At 43.6% G+C, this 18,855-nt stretch overlaps 1 protein-coding gene across 5 annotated transcripts in view; it reads right to left on the minus strand.

The window, feature by feature from the left end:
* CFAP251 (cilia and flagella associated protein 251) overlaps nt 1-18,855 on the minus strand; it is a 64,860-nt gene that overhangs the window by 28,225 nt on the left and 17,780 nt on the right. For all 5 annotated transcript variants that reach the window (XM_081253173.1, XM_081253175.1, XM_081253174.1 and 2 more), the window contains 8 exons: nt 14,811-14,888; nt 13,474-13,524; nt 12,099-12,313; nt 8,918-9,112; nt 7,709-7,959; nt 7,222-7,373; nt 5,981-6,154; nt 4,778-4,962 (listed from right to left, as the gene is read on the minus strand). In XM_081253173.1, the coding sequence (XP_081109299.1) occupies nt 4,778-4,962; nt 5,981-6,154; nt 7,222-7,373; nt 7,709-7,959; nt 8,918-9,112; nt 12,099-12,313; nt 13,474-13,524; nt 14,811-14,888 (1,301 nt within the window). The remainder of the gene's footprint in view (nt 1-4,777; nt 4,963-5,980; nt 6,155-7,221; nt 7,374-7,708; nt 7,960-8,917; nt 9,113-12,098; nt 12,314-13,473; nt 13,525-14,810; nt 14,889-18,855) is intronic.

Below are 18,855 nucleotides of genomic sequence, written 5' to 3' on the forward strand. Positions count from 1 at the left end.
GTAAAATAGGGATAATGACAGCATTTACCCCGTAAGGCTGCAGTGAGCACTAAATAAGTTAATATATATAAAGCACTCAGAACAGTTCCTGGCACATAGTAGGAGCTGTATAACTGCTACCTAGTACTGCCAAAATTTCTAACAATTTCATCAAATTAATATATTTTTCTTCTGATTGAAAACATTTTACATATTCATTGTGAAAATTTTCAAATGTTGAGACATAAAGTAGAAAATCTACCCATAACTCTGCATGGCTGCACCCCCTTTATCCCAAGATAATCACGGGTAATAGTTTGGCGTATACGACTCGAGAATTTCTTTTATATATATTCTAGCCCATAGAATTATAATTTTAGATGAAAATATATAAGTCAGATAAGTATAATTTTAGATGAAAATATATTCATGCATATTTGGCAGTTTGCTGTACCTCATATTATGCCTTGGAGATATTTCCGTGTTACTATGCAGAGAGCTATCGTCTCTTTTTTATTTTTTTCCTTTTCTAAAAGCAGCATCATGTTTCAGTGTGCTGACGAGCCATCATTTAACTAATTCCCTATTAATGGACATTTGGATTGTTTCCATTTTTAAAAATATTTTCAAACAAGACATCCTTTTACTTATGTCTTGGCATCCTGTATGAGTACTTCTGTGGGCTGCATTCCTAGAAGTCAGAAGACAGGCTATAATTTAATAGAGGGTAACAAACTGCTGTCCCCACACCTCCCACCCCTGCCCGCCAACAGCCGGTTGGTTCCCGTACACCCTTGCCAACGCCAGGCTCTATCCATCATTTTTATCTTTGCTGATCTGATTTGTGAAAACTGATGTCTTGTTTTCATTTGCATCTTTGATGTACTGGTGAGCATCTGCTCATAGGTTTTAGTGGCCTTTGTCTGTGAACTGCCTCTTCATGTTCTTCCAAATGCTTTTAAATGCATTTTTTAATCATTTTGGATGTATCATCAACAGGCAATTCCTTCCCAATTAAGCTGTGGTTACAGGGCTTTATTATTCCTACAACTTAAGAGATGCTTTCTGCAAGGTGTTTTTACTTGGGAACGATGAGAATGTTTTCACTAGATAGGGTGATAGTTGCACAACATTGTGAATGGACTAAATACCAGTGATCTGTTCACTTTAAAGCGGTTGGTTTTATGTTACGTGAATTTCACCTCAATAAACTATTTTTTTGTGTGTGTGTGGTATACGGGCCTCTCACTGTTGTGGCCTCTCCAGTGCGGAGCACAGGCTCCGGACGCGCAGGCTCAGCAGCCGTGGCTCACGGGCCCAGCCGCTCCGCGGCATATAGGATCTTCCCGGACCGGGGCACGAACCCGTGTCCCCTGCATCAGCAGGCGGACTCTCAACCACTGCGCCACCAGGGAAGCCCAATAAACTATTTTTTAAGAAAGATGCTTTATACTAATTTCCAGTTGATCTTCAGTGGCAGAAACTCCTAACTTCATGGCTCTAAATGAAAGCACTAATTTGAAAAGATATACACATCCCTATGTTCACTGCAGCTTTACTTACAATAGCTAAGATACGGAAGCAACCTACATGTCCATCAAAAGATGAATGGATAAAGAAGATACACAATGGAATAAATATCTTGTGATTTGTGACAGCAAGCATGGACCTAGAGGGTATTCTGCTAAGTGAAATAAGTCAGACAGAGAAAGACAACTACTGTATGATTTCACTTATATGTGGAAACTAAAAAACAAATGAACAAATGTAACAAAATAGAAACAGAATTACAGATACAGAGACCAAAATGGTGGTTGCCTGAGGGGAGGAGGGATGGGGGGAGGAAAGAAATAGGTGAGGGAGATTAAGTGGTACAAACTTTCAGTTACAAAATAAATGAGTCACAGGCATGAAATGTACAGCATGGAGCATACAGTCAATAACTATGTAATATCTTTGTACAGTGACATATTGTAGCGATCATGTTGAAATGAATAGAAATATGTATAAATGTATAGAATCACTATGTTGTGTAACAAGAACTAATACAGTGTCATAGGTCAATTATACTTCAGAAACAAAGAAACTCATAGAAAAAGAGATCAGATTTGTGGTTACCAGAAGGGAGGGGTTGGGGGAAGGGGGAACCGGATGAAGGCAGGCAAAAGGCACAAACTTCCAGTTACAGGATAAATAAGTCCTAGGGATGTGATGTACCACATGTTAAATAGAGGGAACCCTGTTGTGTGTCACACATGAAAACTGTTAGGAGAGTAAATCCTAAGAGTTCTCATCTCACAGAAAAAAAGGTTTTTCTAGAGACCTCCCCAGTGGTCCAGTGGTTGAGAACCCGTCTTGCAAGGCAAGGGACGTGGGTTCGAGCCCTGGTCGGGGAACTAACATCGGACATGCCGCAGGGGCAACTAAGCCCACGCACCAGAACTAGAGAGGAGCCCGCGTGCCGCAACGAAGAGCCCGCAGGCCGCAACGAAGACCCGACACAGCCAAAAAATAAGATAAATAAATAATAAAAATTTTTAAAAAGAACTGTTCTAAAAAGTTATACAAAAAAAAGTTTTTCTATTTCTTTAATTTTGTACCTATAGGAGCTGATGGATGTTCACTAAATGTACTGTGGTATCACTTCACGATGCATGTAAGTCAAATCATTATACTGTATACCTTCAACTTATATAGTGCTGTATGTCAATTATATCTCAATAAAACTGGAAGAAAAAAATAGCAACAAAAAATGCAATGGATGGAAACATTAAAAAAAAAAAAGAAATTTGCTTTATGCTAATTTCCCATTGATCTTCAATGGCAGAAGCTCTGCACCGCTTGGCTCTGTGGCTGTTACCGTTAGCGGCAACTCCAAGCCTGGGCCGCTCCATCCCGCATCCCCCAGCTGCCTGCTCAGCCACCTCAGAGGTTCTCAGGACTGGGCACATCTATGGGATATTCTTTGTCCAAAAAGTTTGTGTCCGTTAAAGATGATGTACAAAGACTCTGAAATCTTCCTAAAACTCCTTTCTACATATTTCTTTCAAATGTCTCCTCCCCAGTGTTTTAATAGTTAAAAACAAAAATTGTGCTGGATTTCTCGCCTGTCCCTGCCACATGAAACGGCATTTTTCAGTCATTTCTCCTTGGGCCCTTCTAAAAAGGGTTATTGGGGAAAAAAAAAAAAAGATCCTGGGTGATTCTGGCCTTTTGAGGACCTATCTTATCTGAGATATATTTCCAAAAATAGGTCTTCCTCAAGCATGGGGCCAGCTGCTGTTGGTGTTTTCTGACTTCTGCCTCCTGGGTGGGGTCACTAAAGCATTCTCACCTCCAGTTTCTCCTGACTCTGCTCTTCCTGGCCATCCCCACGAGGCAGCCAAACCACAGGCAGAAAGAGGCTGCCTGCCAGGGCTGACTATCTAGGATTCCAAAGCCAGGGCTGCAACAGGGTCCAGTGATGCCAAGGAGAGGACAAAGTCACAGCTTGGTTCAAGGGTCAAGTCCTGCCCTGACCAGCAGCTTGACCTGGGGCAAGTTTTATCACCTCTCTGATCCCCAGTGGCACAATCCTTTGCAGGGTTATTGCAGATGAAACAGGATGACAAATGCAGGGCCCCGACACAGGGATCACGCACCATAATCAGTGCTGATCACGAGAGGCAAAGCCTGGACCCACAGGCCTAGCAGCACAAGAGGCCAGCCACAGAAGCAGACCTACTTCGGGATGGAGGAACCACCGCTCTAGGACGCTAAGCTTTGGATGCCCTGGGCTTGGTCCTTTGACCGCTCCTCCATCTACCCTTCCCCTCTGGAATCTTCCCTCATCTCATGGCTTTAAACCACCAGGTGTGCTGACCTCAAACATGGGTCTCTAGCCCAGCTTCTAACATGAACTCCACTTCCCAATAAAATGCAAATTTCATGGTGACAGAAACATTGTTTTGTTTTCATCTCCATCTTCAGCACCTAGAACAGCACCTGGCTCAGGTAGGGGCCCAGTAAATAGTTACTGAGAGAAGAAAGAATGCTATCTGTTGAACTTAAAACTCCTTTAAGAACGAAGAATAAGAAAAATTAAACAACTGGTAGTATTCGGGTGAAACTATCTGTTGTTTTCTCTTTAACATCTTTATTGGAGTATAATTGCTTTACGATGGTGTGTTAATTTCTGCTTTATAACAAAGTGAATCAGCTATACGTATACATATATCCCCATATCTCTTCCCTCTTGGGTCTCCCTCCCTCCCACCCTCCCTACGCCACCCCTCTAGGTGGTTGCAAAACACCAAGCTGATCTCCCTGTGCTATGCGGCTGCTTCCCACTAGCTGTCTATTTTACGTTTGGTCGTGTGTATATGTCCATGCCACTCTCTCACTTCGTCCCAGCTTACCCTTCCCCCTCCCCGTGTCCTCAAGTCCATTCTGAAACTATCTGTTTTTATCCAGGAGGGAAGAACAGAAGATTTTATCACACATCAGCAACTTCTCCGGGGCCTCGGGGTCCAGTTCCTTCCCTGGGCCTCAGGCACTGAGCTCTGCGTACCTTATCCCTGTGCAGTGCTGGGCTCAGAAACAAGGGCTCTGGGTTTGAATCCTGATTCTGGCACTTCCTAACCATGTGACCCTTGGTGAGAACGACCTCCCTTATCTGTGCCTCAGTTTCCTCCTCTGCAAAGGGAGGAGGGTTGTGATGGTAGCCAAGCTGCTTGCAGGTCCTTAAGGTGGGACTTGAAATAAGCCGGGCGCTGAGAAACTGATTTACGTGCCATTAGCGGGAAGCTCCCGTGCTTACCTGCACATTTTTGTGGTTGAATTAAAAAGCTTCACTTTGTAGCCACTGTTGCAAATGAGCAGGAAGAGCTCCTTGGTAAGTGGCGGGTACCAGACCATACAGGTGGGGTGGCTGCCCTGGTCGGTTCGCTGAACGTCCAGGACTTCCAGGTGGTCTCTGTAGCTCTTGAGTAGATTATACTCGATCTACAGAGAAGCCCAGATGAACACACATGAGGACTGAGGTGAATGAAGTCAGTCAGCAGTCCTTTTCTGGGGAGAGACAGTATCAGGTCTTCTAGGAGAAGACTTGCCTAAACGTCTACACCTAACAGGCTACCAATACGGAGTATCCATTATGAGCAAGATGATGCCATTTAATACTCATGACTCCCCAGCAAAGCAGTACTGTTGTGCCCATTTTGCAGATGAGAAAACAGATGTTCAGAGAGGTTCAGTGGTTTCCCCAAGGTCACACAGCTAAGAAGTGGGAGGGTGAGAATTCAAATCTAGGTCCAGCTAACTCCAAAACCTGAACTCTTACAGTTATGTTGTGCTGCTTCACTTATCGTTATCTTGGGAACTTTTTGAGGGTAGGAACTAATTCATATCTAAATCTCAGCACTTGACAGTCATAAATTAGCAGCCTGCTGAATTTCACACATATGTAGGCTTTGGTGGCCAGACCAGCATGGATGGACAGAAGGAAGGATGGATAGAATAAAGGAAGAAAGGGGGGGAGGGAAGGAAGGAAGTTAAGATGGATGCACAGATAGATCGACTGATGTTGAATCTTTTGGCTCGATCATGTAATATTGCATTTGCCACTGTCTCTACCTTTCCCTCTGATATTCTCTGAGTTGTCACATTGAGGTAAAAGCCTGGCCCTGTCCCCTAGACACACAGAAAGTGTAAGTGTTGGCTTTGAAACATACACTGAGAGGCGAGGGTGGCCGAGCTGTCCGTGCTGTGGGGAGTACCCCAACCCCGCCGTCAACGTGCCGCTTCCCAGGAGCCTCCTCACTCAGGACACAAGTCCCTGTGTGGTGTCAGAGCTGTGTGAAGGCCAAGTGCCAACTCAGAAAGGTTTTCGCTACTTTGTCGTACATTCATTTTCTCAAACAAACACACGTACTGGGGGTCTGGTTCTGTGCCAGACGCCAGGGAGGTAACGAGAACGAGACATGTTCCTGGTGACCAGGCAAAGGAAGATGAAACAGCTCACCAAGAGTCTGTCTCTCCCGAGGCTCAGCAGTCTTGGCTCATTGCTGTCCAGGTGAACCCCGAACAGGACACTTCGAATGCTCTTGCGATGAGAACGAAGTCTTGCCAAATACTCCCAGACCCTTCGTCCATTTTTGACTGTCACCACGTAAACGGCCACGGTGAAACTTACATCCTGAGTACGAGCAAAAGAGTAGAAGTTGCTCCTTTTTAGATTTTGTTACCTTAAGAAACATCACTATGTTTTTCATACTAACTTTGCTTTTAGAAATTTTATGCAAAAAGAAAACCTTTGTTTATTGGAGCAAGTAGTAAAATAATGCCCGTTTTGCAGATGAGAAAATCAAGGTTCAAAGTAGGTAGGTGGGGGCAGGGAGAGACGGTATTTGTCTGACACTATGGTCTTACTCTCCTTGCTGGTCCCCACCTCTTTCTCTGTTGGAAACTGAAACCCTGACTCTTTCTGCTTCTGTCCTCCCTTCTCTTTATCCAGCTACACAAAATTTTAAAAGGTACGCTTAAAAAATATATATACGTGATGGCTGAGAGTGACAGGGGTCGGGGAATGGGCGGCAGCAGCCTGAAGGGACCTGGGGCGCCTGAGTCAGTGTGCTGCTGGGAAGCGTGTAAGGGACAGAGGTTCAAGTGAAGCCGGCTGCTTCCCTGCACCCCACCTCATCCCCCAAGAGAACTGGCATGAAGGGAGAGGTTGGGGGTCCCAGAAAAATCTTTACTGAGATTAAGAGCCCTATTCACAGAGGGAAGGACCAGAATCCGAAATGCTCAGTGCAAGACTCCGCTTAAATGAGAATGTCATCTCGTCAAAAATCAAAGGGAAAGATAAAAGCCTGGATGCAGAGGAAGGGTTCCGAAAAACTAACAAACCAAAACGAGCTGTCAGAGTAGCAGAATCCAAGTCTGGAAGTTCTGAGGCCCTGGTCTTGTTTTCAGGCAGAAGTCCCCCCACTTCCCCCACCCCTTTCTCCTTTTATAACAGCTTTATTGAGATATAATTCACCTCCCACACAATTCACCCACTGGAAGTGTACAGTTCAGTGGGCTTTAGTATACTCACAGAGTTGTGCATCCATCATCACAGTTTTAGAACAATTTTATCACCCCCAAAAGAAACCTGTACCCTCTAGCAGCTACTCCCCATCCCCCCTAACTCCCAGCCCCTCCCCCTTGTGGCTTTAAGTAAGGTTGCTGAGCCCCTGGAGGGCACTCAGTGAAAATACTCACAGCGGTCGCCATATACTGGGAGTCATGGGAGAAGCTGACGTGAGTCACACTAGTTCTGGAATATTTGAAAGGCTCTGGGATTTCACTTTCTAAGGACATTGCATCAAGAATGTAAACGGTCCCTTCTGTGAAGCCAGCTCCGAGGAGAGCTCCTGAAATCACAAGCCAGAGAACAATGATCGAAAAGGACTTCATTCACTCAAGAAACATCGACTCCACACCAGGCCTTGTTCTAGGTGCCAAGGAGACAGCAACGAACACGACAGACAAGGTCCTGAGAAGGAGAAGTAAACTGGAAAGCATGGCATCGTGGGATGCGACCAGGCGGTACGGAGCTCTGCAGGATCCAGGGGGAGAAGGCGTCCCATCTGGCCTGGTGCGGGGAGAGGGTCAAGATAACCTTCCTGGAGCTGTGACAGCCAAGGGATTAGCCATTTGGGTCTGTTTTCATTTGAGAACCTGAGACAGGCTGACAAAATGAAAATACCTTCGGGGTTGTAGGTCAGACTCTGGACTCCAAGCCCCTTCTCAAAGATCCTGCTGAAGAGGTATTTTTTCTGTTCATAATCCCACACTTTGATCATCCCACAGAAACTCCCGATGGCAATGAGGGGTTGGTATGGGTGGCAGGAGATGGCACAAATGGCATCCTTGGGCTCTACAAATAACTTCTCAAGTTTGGTCCCATCTGCTGTTAAGTGGTACACTGACGCATCCGACGTTCCAATGATAAAATTCCTGTTTGCCAAGGAGAGACCCAACAGCATCAGTGTTTGCAGGGAATGGGGCACGCCAGCTATTCTGCTTCTAATTGCACATGAAACGCCTCTGTCGTCTGTAATTTAGTGACACTATTAACCCAACATCGCCAAAAATATACCACCAATACCCAACAGCCTCCATTTGCAAGTGAAAAAGCCCACATTTCTACATGTAAATTGAGTCATTAAGTATGCAGATGGACAGTCAGCTGTACAATTAGCTAATCTGCACATGCAAATATTCATTTGTGTATGCAAATATGGAGTTTGGTGCACACATACAGATGTGCCTGCAAATACCACAAGGGTAATTAAGCAGACTCACAGATAATTCTGTCTTGAAATGTTATGGCTATTAACTATCAAATCCCTTTAACTGCAGTGCTAGGACAAACTCAGCTTCGAGAAAGGAGACCAACCTACAGCGAAGGACTCCAGAGGCAACAGGGATTAGAGCCCTTTCCAGCTTCCCATCACTAGACATTCTTAACAGGAGAATGATGTTTCACTTAAAAAATCAATTAAATAGTGATTGTAATCAGCCAAGGAGATCCGTCTGCAAGCCAGGTAAAGGACGGACTAGGGAGGCCAGTACCCTCGAGGTCACATCCCAGGAGTAGGAAGAAGATCCCACTGCACATAAACTAAAAGGAGACGTCACTTTTTTTTTTTTTTTTTTTTTTTTTCTTTTTGCGGTATGCGGGCCTCTCACTGTTGTGGCCTCTCCCGTTGCGGAGCACAGGCTCCGGATGCGCAGGCCCAGCGGCCATGGCTCACGGGCCCAGCCGCTCCGCGGCATATGGGATCCTCCCAGACCGGGGCACGAACCCGTATCCCCTGCATCGGCAGGCGGACTCTCAACCACTGCGCCACCAGGGAGGCCCCGAGATGTCACTTTTTGACCATGCAAATGATGAGATTCATTAACAACTCACCTTACAATAAAAAGGTCACCCTTTAAGGTGCAGTCTGGAGGATAGTTTGTATTTTCGGTCGGAGGAGTTGCCCGGGTCTTTGAGAAGGACAGGCTTCTTATGCAGCTCAGTTTGAAGTGGCTGTACCAGTTCACAATGGACAGGGTGTGATCGTAGAACTTGATGTTACCCCGAATGTCACCTGTGACAATATAGCTGAAATGGAGAATAACATCGGTTTGTTAAATAATGGTAATGAGTACCATCTATTGAACACCTAATTATATGTCAGCCCCTGGACTCAGGGCATTGTAAAAACTTCCACTTAATACTGCCCTGGGCTTCCCTGGTGGTGCAGTGGTTAAGACTGCCTGCCAATGCAGGGGACACGGGTTCAAGCCCTGGTCCGGGAAGATCCCACATGCCGCTGAGGAACTAAGCCCATGTGTCACAACTACTGAGCCTGCGCTCTAGAGAGGCCGCGAGCCACAAACTACTGAAGCCCGCGTGCCTGGAGCCCGTGCTCCACAACAAGAGAAGCCACTGCAGTGAGAGGTCCGCACACCACAATGAAGAGTAGCCCCCACTCGCCGCAGCTAGAGAAAGCCCGCACACAGCAGCGAAGACCCAACACAGCCAAAAATAAAAACAAATAAATAAATAAATTTATTTTAAAAATATATATTGCCCTATGTGGCTGATTTTACTGTCATCCCAGTTCACATCTAGGAAACTTAAGGCTCAAGGCCTCGGATTGCCAGATTTAGCAAATAAAAGTGCAGGATACCCAGTTAAATTTGAATTTCAGATGAACAATGAGTAACTTTTTAGAATAAGTATGTCCCATATATTGCATGGTCCCAAATGCAGTTGCCCCATGCAACATTTGGACGTACATAAACCTGGCAACCCTATGAGGGCCACGTGGCTAGACTATGCAGGGATCCAGGTGTATCTTATGCAAAGTCCCTGCTCTCTGCTCTCCTCTTCCCTGCCCCCCAAGATCAGCCCCATGCAATGGCAGTGGGCAGTGATTTACATCCTCTGCCCTAAGACTACAGATGACAACAGAATCCATCAACCATTCCTCTGAAATCACGCAGGCTGGCAACGGGATACAGGAGGACACTGCTGTGAGAGCGATCGATCGTAAAACCCTGTCCAGTCACCACAGCCAAAGGCAGTGCTGCGTGACAAAACAGCTTTTATTTCCCGTCCTCAGAGCCATCCCAAATGGGCTTGTTGTTTTTTTTTTTTTAAAGCCTCTGACATAATTCTACTCACGGGGGGCGGGGGGAGGTGTGGGATGAATTTTCTCTTATATACGCAAAGTGATTAAACGAGGTTTCTGATTAATAAGCAAGGCAGGTGGGCCGAGTAATTGGCTAGAATGTCATTCACAGCCCTCTGCTGGACAGAAACGGCAAAAACAAGCCAAGTGTTTTCTGAGACCTCTTCCTGCAAGGGCTCTGGGGTCCTGGCTGGGTTTTATTTAACACGGAGAAAAGGAAACCCAGGCCTGGTCTTCCCTGGGTCCTGACCCCACAATTAAAAGTTGATTTTGCATCATCAGCTGCAATTCTACTACTGTCTTTTCGCATCAAGTGAATGAAGATGACGATTTGCATTTGTCTTTGTAAAGCCACACCAGGACCTCACTGTTCCTCTGTATTAAAAGAAAGGGTCAAGAAAGCAATGGGCTTCTGGGAAGCAGATGGCACAGTGACTCCAACCATGTGGGCAGGGTTCTTGTCACGAGGCAGTCGTCTCCAGCACACTGATAATGGCTGTTTTACCTAGAGTTCCCCTGTACCAGATGACATGCTAAGAGTTTTACAAGGCTTGGGAATTCCCCGGCAGTCCAGTGGTTAGGACTCAGAGCTTTCACTGCCGGGGCCAGGGTTCAATCTCTGGTCAGGGAAGAACTAAGATTGCGCAAGCCATCCTCACAAAATCACTCTGGAGGGACAGTATTGTTATGCCTACTTTACAGATGGAAGACTGGAGGCTCAGCACATTTCAGTCCCTTGTCCAAGGTCACTTGGCAAGGAAGGGATGCATCTGGCAACGTGAACCCCTTTATGTCTGAGGCTAAGGCATAAGGCTTAGATCATCTATGTGCTCCTGCGGCCTCTCAAAATCAAAGAGTTAGGGAAGTTTATAAAGTTATGCTGTAGTTCATCTTTTCATGATGGGTAAATGTTATTCTGTAATCAGAAAGAACTATATAGCTATCTATGTCCTCTTATTAAATTTAAAGTATGAGCAAAATAAGTCTAATTAGGGCAGAAGAAAAAAAAATTAGTTACTTTTTGTTTCACCAACACAAAAGGACTGTTAGGGGCTTCCCTGGTGGCGCAGTGGTTGAGAGTCCGCCTGCCAATGCAGGGGACGCAGGTTCGTGCACCGGTCCAGGAAGATCCCACATGCCGCGGAGCGGCTGGGCCCGTGAGCCATGGCTGCTGAGCCTGCACGTCCGGAGCCTGTGCTCCGCAACGGGAGAGGCCACAGCAGTGAGAGGCCCGCGTACCGCAAAAAAAAAAAAAAAAAAAAAAAGGACTGTTAAAAGTAATACATGCCTGGGACTTCCCTGGTGGTGCAGCGGTTAAGAAGCCACCTGACAGTGCAGGGGACACGGGTTCGAGCCCTGGTCCGGGAAGATCCCACATGCCGCAGAGCAACTAAGTCTGTGCACCACAACTACTGAGCCTGCGCTCTACAGCTCACGAGCCACAACTACTGAAGCCCGCGTGCCACAACTACTGAAGGCCGTGTGCTCTACAGCCCATGCTCTGCAACAAGAGAAGCCACCGCAACAAGAAGCCTGCGCACCGCAATGAAGAGTAGCCCCCGCTCGCTGCAACTAGAGAAAGCCTGTGCGCAGCAGCAAAGACCCAACGCAGCCAAAAATTAAGTAAATAAATAAAATATTAAATTACTTTAAAAAAAAGTAATACATGCCCATGATTTTTTTTTAAAAAAAAGCAAACCAGTCAGTACAAATGAGACTATAAAAAGAACTAAATCCGCCCCCATCCTTGATCCTAGTTCTCAGTTCTTTTCCTCAGAGGCAGCCAATGTTTCCAGTTAACTGGATCTCCCCAGAAACAATCTATGCATATACAACATATGTGTATACCTCCAAAAGGGTTTTAAAATAATTTTATCATCATCTATAGCTACTTTTTAATTAATTAAGTACCTGTCAACTGTAGTAAGCACAGTGATACCCTCCTTCTGCAAATGAACCAGTTTACAAGGTGTGATGTGGGGAAAGCCCAAAGAGGTGGAGGCAGATGGCGGTGGGCGGTAAATATCCCAGACAACCAGCTTCCCTTCCATTGTCGCCGACAGTATTTGGGTTAAATTCAAATGAAAGACTGACTGGCTAAATTTTCCCACGAACTTGTTGAACGTCTGCATTTCAAGAGACAGGTTATGAGTTACTTTTGGTAGTAAATATAAAACAAAACATTTATCAACACAATGTTTTATAATGTTTTACCTAAATATAGTAGGAAAAAAATAAAGTAAAAAAAAATCATTAAAAAAACCCTCCCCCATGGATTGCCATGATCAGGCAGCTCTGAACCACTGAAGGTTTGCTAAGAGGAAGTGAAGGGTTCTGTACTGGCTTAATTAAACTGTTTGCTTAAAGCAAATGAAGGAGTGATTAATTATCATTTATATCTGTTCAACTTCTCTTACTGAGGTTTCAGAGACTGATAAAGAAACTAATGTCTGCTGTGGACAAAGCATGCTCCAGCTGTAAAACATTATAAAACAATTCTCTCAGTTTATTTTTGATCATAAATTATTTTCCCATCAGTGGAAATTTAAGTGCTGTACATAGAAATGCCCCAAGACTTCTTATTAAATGTGTGCTACGTAGGATAAGGCACTAGGCCATCTTTCTTAGGGAGTGTCTTAGAGATGAAGTATAGAAAGAACCCAGAGCAGTGAGTGAACCCTCAGTGAAAGTTTACTGAATGAATACATGAAGAAAACTTGGCGATCTGTCACATGATACAGTAAATCTGCTGCCTGACTCTCTACTTAGGCAGAGAAGATCCTAAGGTGGACCTCTCTGACTTGAACACAAGAGGGTCAGTAGAAGCACAATTGGTCAAGCAAGGACATCACGTTCTAAGAACAGCCCTGTTTCAACACGAGGCATTTTTATCATTTCAAACTGCAGCCGATCCTCATTCTTTGTGGATTCAGTATTTGTGAATTTTACTTACTTTCTGATATTTATTTGTAACCTCCAAATCAATCCTCGTGGCACTTTCACAATCATTTGCAGATGTGTGCATGTGCCGAGTGGTGAAAAACGTGACATTCCCAGCTGAGGTCAAACAAGGCAACTCTGTGCCTTCTTGTTTCAGCTCTCAAACAAGAGACAAGTGTCCTTTTCCTAGCCTGTTTAATGTGATGTTCTAAATTTTTTTGGTGCTTTTTTTTTTTTTGCAATATAAAGACATACAAAGAGTAGCCCAAAATGACTAAGCTGACACACACACATATTTATTCTCCACAAAGTCAGACGTAATAAAACGCACAACAGGCATACTCACTTTTTCTGTTAAAAGTGGGGCACTGTGAACAAGTATATCTCCCTCTTCATACTGATAAGCACAGAAAAAAAAAATCACTACTAAAAAAAGACTTGGTTTCCAAAAGAAGAGCTACATAACAGCACAAATCAAAACAAATGCATCTGAACAGGGTCAGAGCTTTGCAATTTCTACAGGTAGGATAACCTGCTGTCTCTAGGGACATCTAGAAACATTCTGAAAAATAAGTAAATACATAAAAATGCCACAAATGATTGTGACTAAGTGGTAGTTAATGCAAATCTGAATTCTACATTTATAAGGCTTTGAAGCTATAATTAATACCTGAAGGAATGAATATCACTGAAAATCAGCAATTCAAAGCGTTTTTGTTTAGCATTTTTTTTATTGAGGAAAATTCACTCAATATAAAATTAACCATTAACCCTTTTAAAGTGTAAAATTTAGTGCCATTTAGTACATTAACAATACTGTGCAACAATTCCCTCTAGTTCCAGGACACTTTCGTCAGCCCAAAAGGAAGCCCTCTATCCATTAAGCAGTCACCTCCCATCTCCCCCAGCCCCTGACAACCACCATTCTGATTTCTGTCTCTATGAATTTACCTGTTCTGGACAGTTCATATCAATGGAATTATAGAGTGTGTGGCTTTTTGTGTCTGGCTTCTTTCGTTCAGCATAATGTTCTAAAGGTTCATCCACGGTGTGGCAGGCATCTGTACTTCATTGCTTTTAATGGCTCAATAATATTCCATAGATGGATAGACCACATTTGGTTTCTCCATTCATTAGTTGATGGGCATATGATTTGTTTCTACCTTTTGATTATTGTGAATAATGCTGCTGCTATGAACATTTGTGCATAAGTATTTGCTTGAACGCCTGTTTTCAATTCTTTGGGGTATATACCTAGAAATTGGTGGGTCATATGGTAAGTTTATGTTTAACTTTTGATATTTTTTTTAATCTCATGATTTTGCCCTGTGTCAGTATACATATAACCAATCTGTTTGCTAATTCCTTTTTGAAAGGGAATAAAGTCCAAGATCTTGAAAAACCCTTGATCTTGAATATATCTTAGACCTAAAATATATTCAAATAAATATTTGCCACATTACTTTAAAAACTTAAATGAAATTTAAATTATCTGCTTCTGATTTAATATACTAATTTCCAATGGGACTAAAATAAATGCTATAATTAAATCAAAACATTTTAATATATGTTTATTGCTTTCTAAGTAGATACTATATTGTTACATTACCAAAAGATCTGTACTCAAAGAATAAACACATACTTGTTTATACATTTAAAACAAATGAAAATATTTCTACTTACCCACATATAATATATTGCTTGTGTTTTACTATTGCTCACCAATTCTTTATTATTTGTTGGATTAAAAGTAAGGTAGCTCTGAAATATAAAGTATGAAAATATGTTACATTATAATACATTTTCTGTTGATCTCTGGTTAAGCTGAATGTTAAAGTTAAATAATATTTTTAATTAAAGTAAATAACTGAGTGGGAATATAAAACAGAAAAGACATGGGGGATTTCCCCGGTGGTCCAGTGGTTAAGACTCCATGCTTCCACTGCAGGGAGCACATGTTCAGTCCCTGGTCAGGGAACTAAGATCCCACATGCCTCGTGCCATGGTCAAAATAACAAAAACAAACAAAAAAAACAAAAAAAACAAGAAAAAAAACAGACATGGCATTTTGTAAGCAATAGGAATATATTTTAAATACTGAGTGTTAAAATTAATGGTCTCAAATGTGTTACCTTTCTTATTTAGTCTTATTTATTATAATTCATCATCTATAAATTGGAGCAAGGAAAAGTAAACTAGTATTCGCCAATAACCTTTATTCTGTGTCCTTTGGACAAAGACTGCTGTGTATTCATTTCTAAATTTAACAGGGCCACAAGGTAACTTGGAATGAATGCAAATTATTGGAAGGGGGTTCTGGTTCCTGCCAAGATGGTGTGTAGCATGGGTTGCCTGGCTCCCTCCCCAAAAATCAACCCTGCAGACACTATAGAAGTGAAGGAAACCTGAAATGCAGAAACTAAGTAACAACAAGTGAGAAATCCCTGGGGAGACAAGGCATAAGTCTTGAAATGATATACGCATGGGAGGCGGGCAGCTGCAGCCTGACATGGAGGGCTGCAGGAGACAGACGAGAGATGGGTTGGAGAAATGCTTTGTTTGTTTTTTAAAGACTTTTTTTGGATGTGGACCATTTTTAAAGTCCTTATTGAATTTCTTACAATATTGCTTCTGTTCTACCTTCTGGTCTGTTGGCGCTGAGGCATGTGGGATCTTAGCTCCCAACCAGGGATCAAACCCGCACCCCCTGCATTGGAAGGTGAGGTCTTAACCACTGGACTGCTATGTAAGTCCCAAGAAATACTTCTTTTTTTTCTTTGATTTTTTTTCATCTTTATTGGAATATAATTGCTTTACAATGTTCTGTTAGTTTCTGCTGTATAACAAAGTGAATCAACGATATGCATACATATATCCCCATATCCCCTCCCTCTTGCATCTCCCTCCCACCCTCCCTATCCCACCCCTCTAGGTGGTCACAAAGCACCGAGGTGATCTCCCTGTGCTATGCGGCTGCTTCCCACTAGCTATCTATTTTACGTTTGGTCGTGTATATATGTCCATGCCACTCTCTCACTTCGTCCCAGCTTACCCTTCCCCCTCTCCGTGTCCTCAAGTCCATTCTCTACATCTGCGTCTTTCTTCCTGTCCTGCCCCTAGGTTCATCAGAACCATTTTTTTTAATTCCATATCTATGTGTAGCATAGATAGCATAGGTAGCATACGGTACCTGCTTTCTGAGAAATGCTTTTTCAGTTCCATGCCTGCCTCTCCCACCCCATCTCCTATTCCTTGCCTGTTGATTGCTGCCTCATGTCAGGAATGTAAACTACCAATGCCAATGTCAGATGATCAATCTCAGGACAACACAAAGACCTGGGTGGGGTGAAGAACTGGTGAAAGCAAGTGCATGGATGAGGCCTCACAAAGGCTGAAAATCAGCCTCAAATCACCTCAATCTCTGGTTAGAACGAGGTGACCACTTCGCCAAAGGCCTCTAAGAAGCCAAAGTAAGTCTTCCTTAGAGTGAGTTATTATCAACTGAGCCTCAAATTATTCCTATTCCTTTTAAAGCACAACATCTAGCATTCAATGAAAAATAACCAGGCATAGGCAAGAGACATGTCCAAATGACTGAAAAACAAGGGAGAAAAGTAATCTACAGAAAGAGATCCCCAGGAGATCCAGGTATTTTTTATGGCTGAGTAGTATTCCATTATATATATATATACCACATCTTCTTTTTTTTTTTTTTTTTGTGGTACGCGGGCTTCTCACTGCTGTGGCCTCTCCCGTTGCGGAGCACAGGCTCAGCGGCCACGGCGCACGAACCCAGCCGCTCCACGGCATGTGGGATCCTCCCAAACCGGGGCACGAACCCGTGTCCCCTGCATCGGCAGGCGGACTCTCAACCACTGCGCCACCAGGGAAGCCCAATACCACATCTTCTTTATCCATTCATCTGTTGATGGGCACTTAGGTTGCTTCCATATCTTGGTAATTGTAAATAATGCTGCTACGAACACTGGAGTGCATGTATCTTTTCGAATTAGTGTTTTTGGTTTTTTTCAGATATACATCCAGGAGTAGAATTGCTGGGTCATAAGGAAGTTCTATTTTTAGTTTTTTGGGAAACCTCCATATTGTTTTCCACAGTGGCTGCACCAATTTACATTCCCACCAACAGTGCACGAGGGTTCCCTTTTCTCCACATCCTCTCCAATATTTGTTATATTGTGGTCATTCTGACAGGTGTGAGGTGATATCTCACTGTGGTTTTAATTTGCCTTTCCCTGATGATCAGCAATCAGATAAGTCTATTAAAAAAAAAATCAAATGGTACTTCTAGATCTGAAAAAAAAATGGTTTAAAAAACACAAAATGGAAATTGAGTTATTGTTCGTGAGGTGGATGGACCTAGAGTCTGTCATACAGAGTGAAGTAAGTCAGAAAGAGAAAAACAAATACCGTATGCTAACGCATATATATGGAATCTAGAAAAATGGTACTGATGGACCTAGTGGCAGGGCAGGAATAAAGACGTAGATGTAGACAACGGACTTGACAACACAGAGGGGGAAGGGGAGGCTGGGACGTGGTGAGAGAGTAGCATTGACAAATATACACTATCAAATGTAAAATAGATAGCTAGTGGGAAGCTGCTGCATAGCACAGGGAGAGCAGCTCAGTGCTTTGTGATGACCTAGAGGGGTGGGATAGGGAGGGTGGGAGGGAGGCTCAACAGGGAGGGGATGGGGGATACTAACACAACATTGTAAAGCAATTATACTCCAATAAAGATGTATTAAAAAAGTGAATAAAGCATAGAGTGGGAGAAAAATAAATAAAAATAAAAAACATGGGACTTCCCTGGTGGCAAAGTGGTTAAGAATCCGCCTGCCAATGCAGGGGACATGGGTTCAAGCTCTGGTCCGGGAAGATCCCACATGCCGTGAAGCAACTAAGCCCGTGCGCCACAACTACTGAGCCTGTGCTCTACAGCCCACGAGCCACAGCTACTGAGCCCTCATGCCACAACTACTGAAGCCCACGTGCCTAGAGCCCATGCTCTGCAACAAGAGAAGCCACTGCGATGAGAAGCCCACGCACCACAATGAAGACTAGCACCCACTCGCTGCAACTAGAGAAAGCCTGCACGCAGCAACGAAGACCCATGGCAGCCCAAAAATAAAAATAAATAAGTTAATTAATTTTAAAAAATAAAATAAAATAAGTAAAAAATAAAAAACACAAAATATGGTTTAACAGAAAATTAAATATAGCCAAAGAAATGGTTAATAGAAAAGGAAGATAAATTATAGGAGAAAATATCCAGACTGAAGCATAAAGACACAAAAGAATAGAAAAAAGAATAAAAGACCTATGGGACAAGCTGAAAAGGTCTAACTTACATGTAATTGGAGTCCCAGAAGGAGAGGAAAGAAAGAATGTGGCAGAAATAATGTTTAAAGAAACAATGGCGGGCTTCCCTGGTGGTGCAGTGGTTGAGAGTCCGCCTGCCGATGCAGGGGACACGGGTTCGTGCCCTGGTCCGGGAAGACCCCACATGCCACGGAGCGGCGGGGCCCATGAGCCATGGCCGCTGAGCCTGCGCGTCCGGAGCCTGTGCTCCACGACGGGAGAGGCCACAGCAGTGAGAGGCCTGCGTACCGCAAAACAAAACAAAACAAAACAAAAAAAACCCCAGAAAGACAGGGGCTTCCCTGGTGGCACAGTTGTTAAGAATCCGCCTGCCAATGCAGGGGAC

This window comes from Mesoplodon bidens, assembly GCF_964165515.1.
Source record: "Mesoplodon bidens genome assembly, chromosome: 13".
NCBI lineage: Eukaryota > Metazoa > Chordata > Mammalia > Artiodactyla > Ziphiidae > Mesoplodon > Mesoplodon bidens.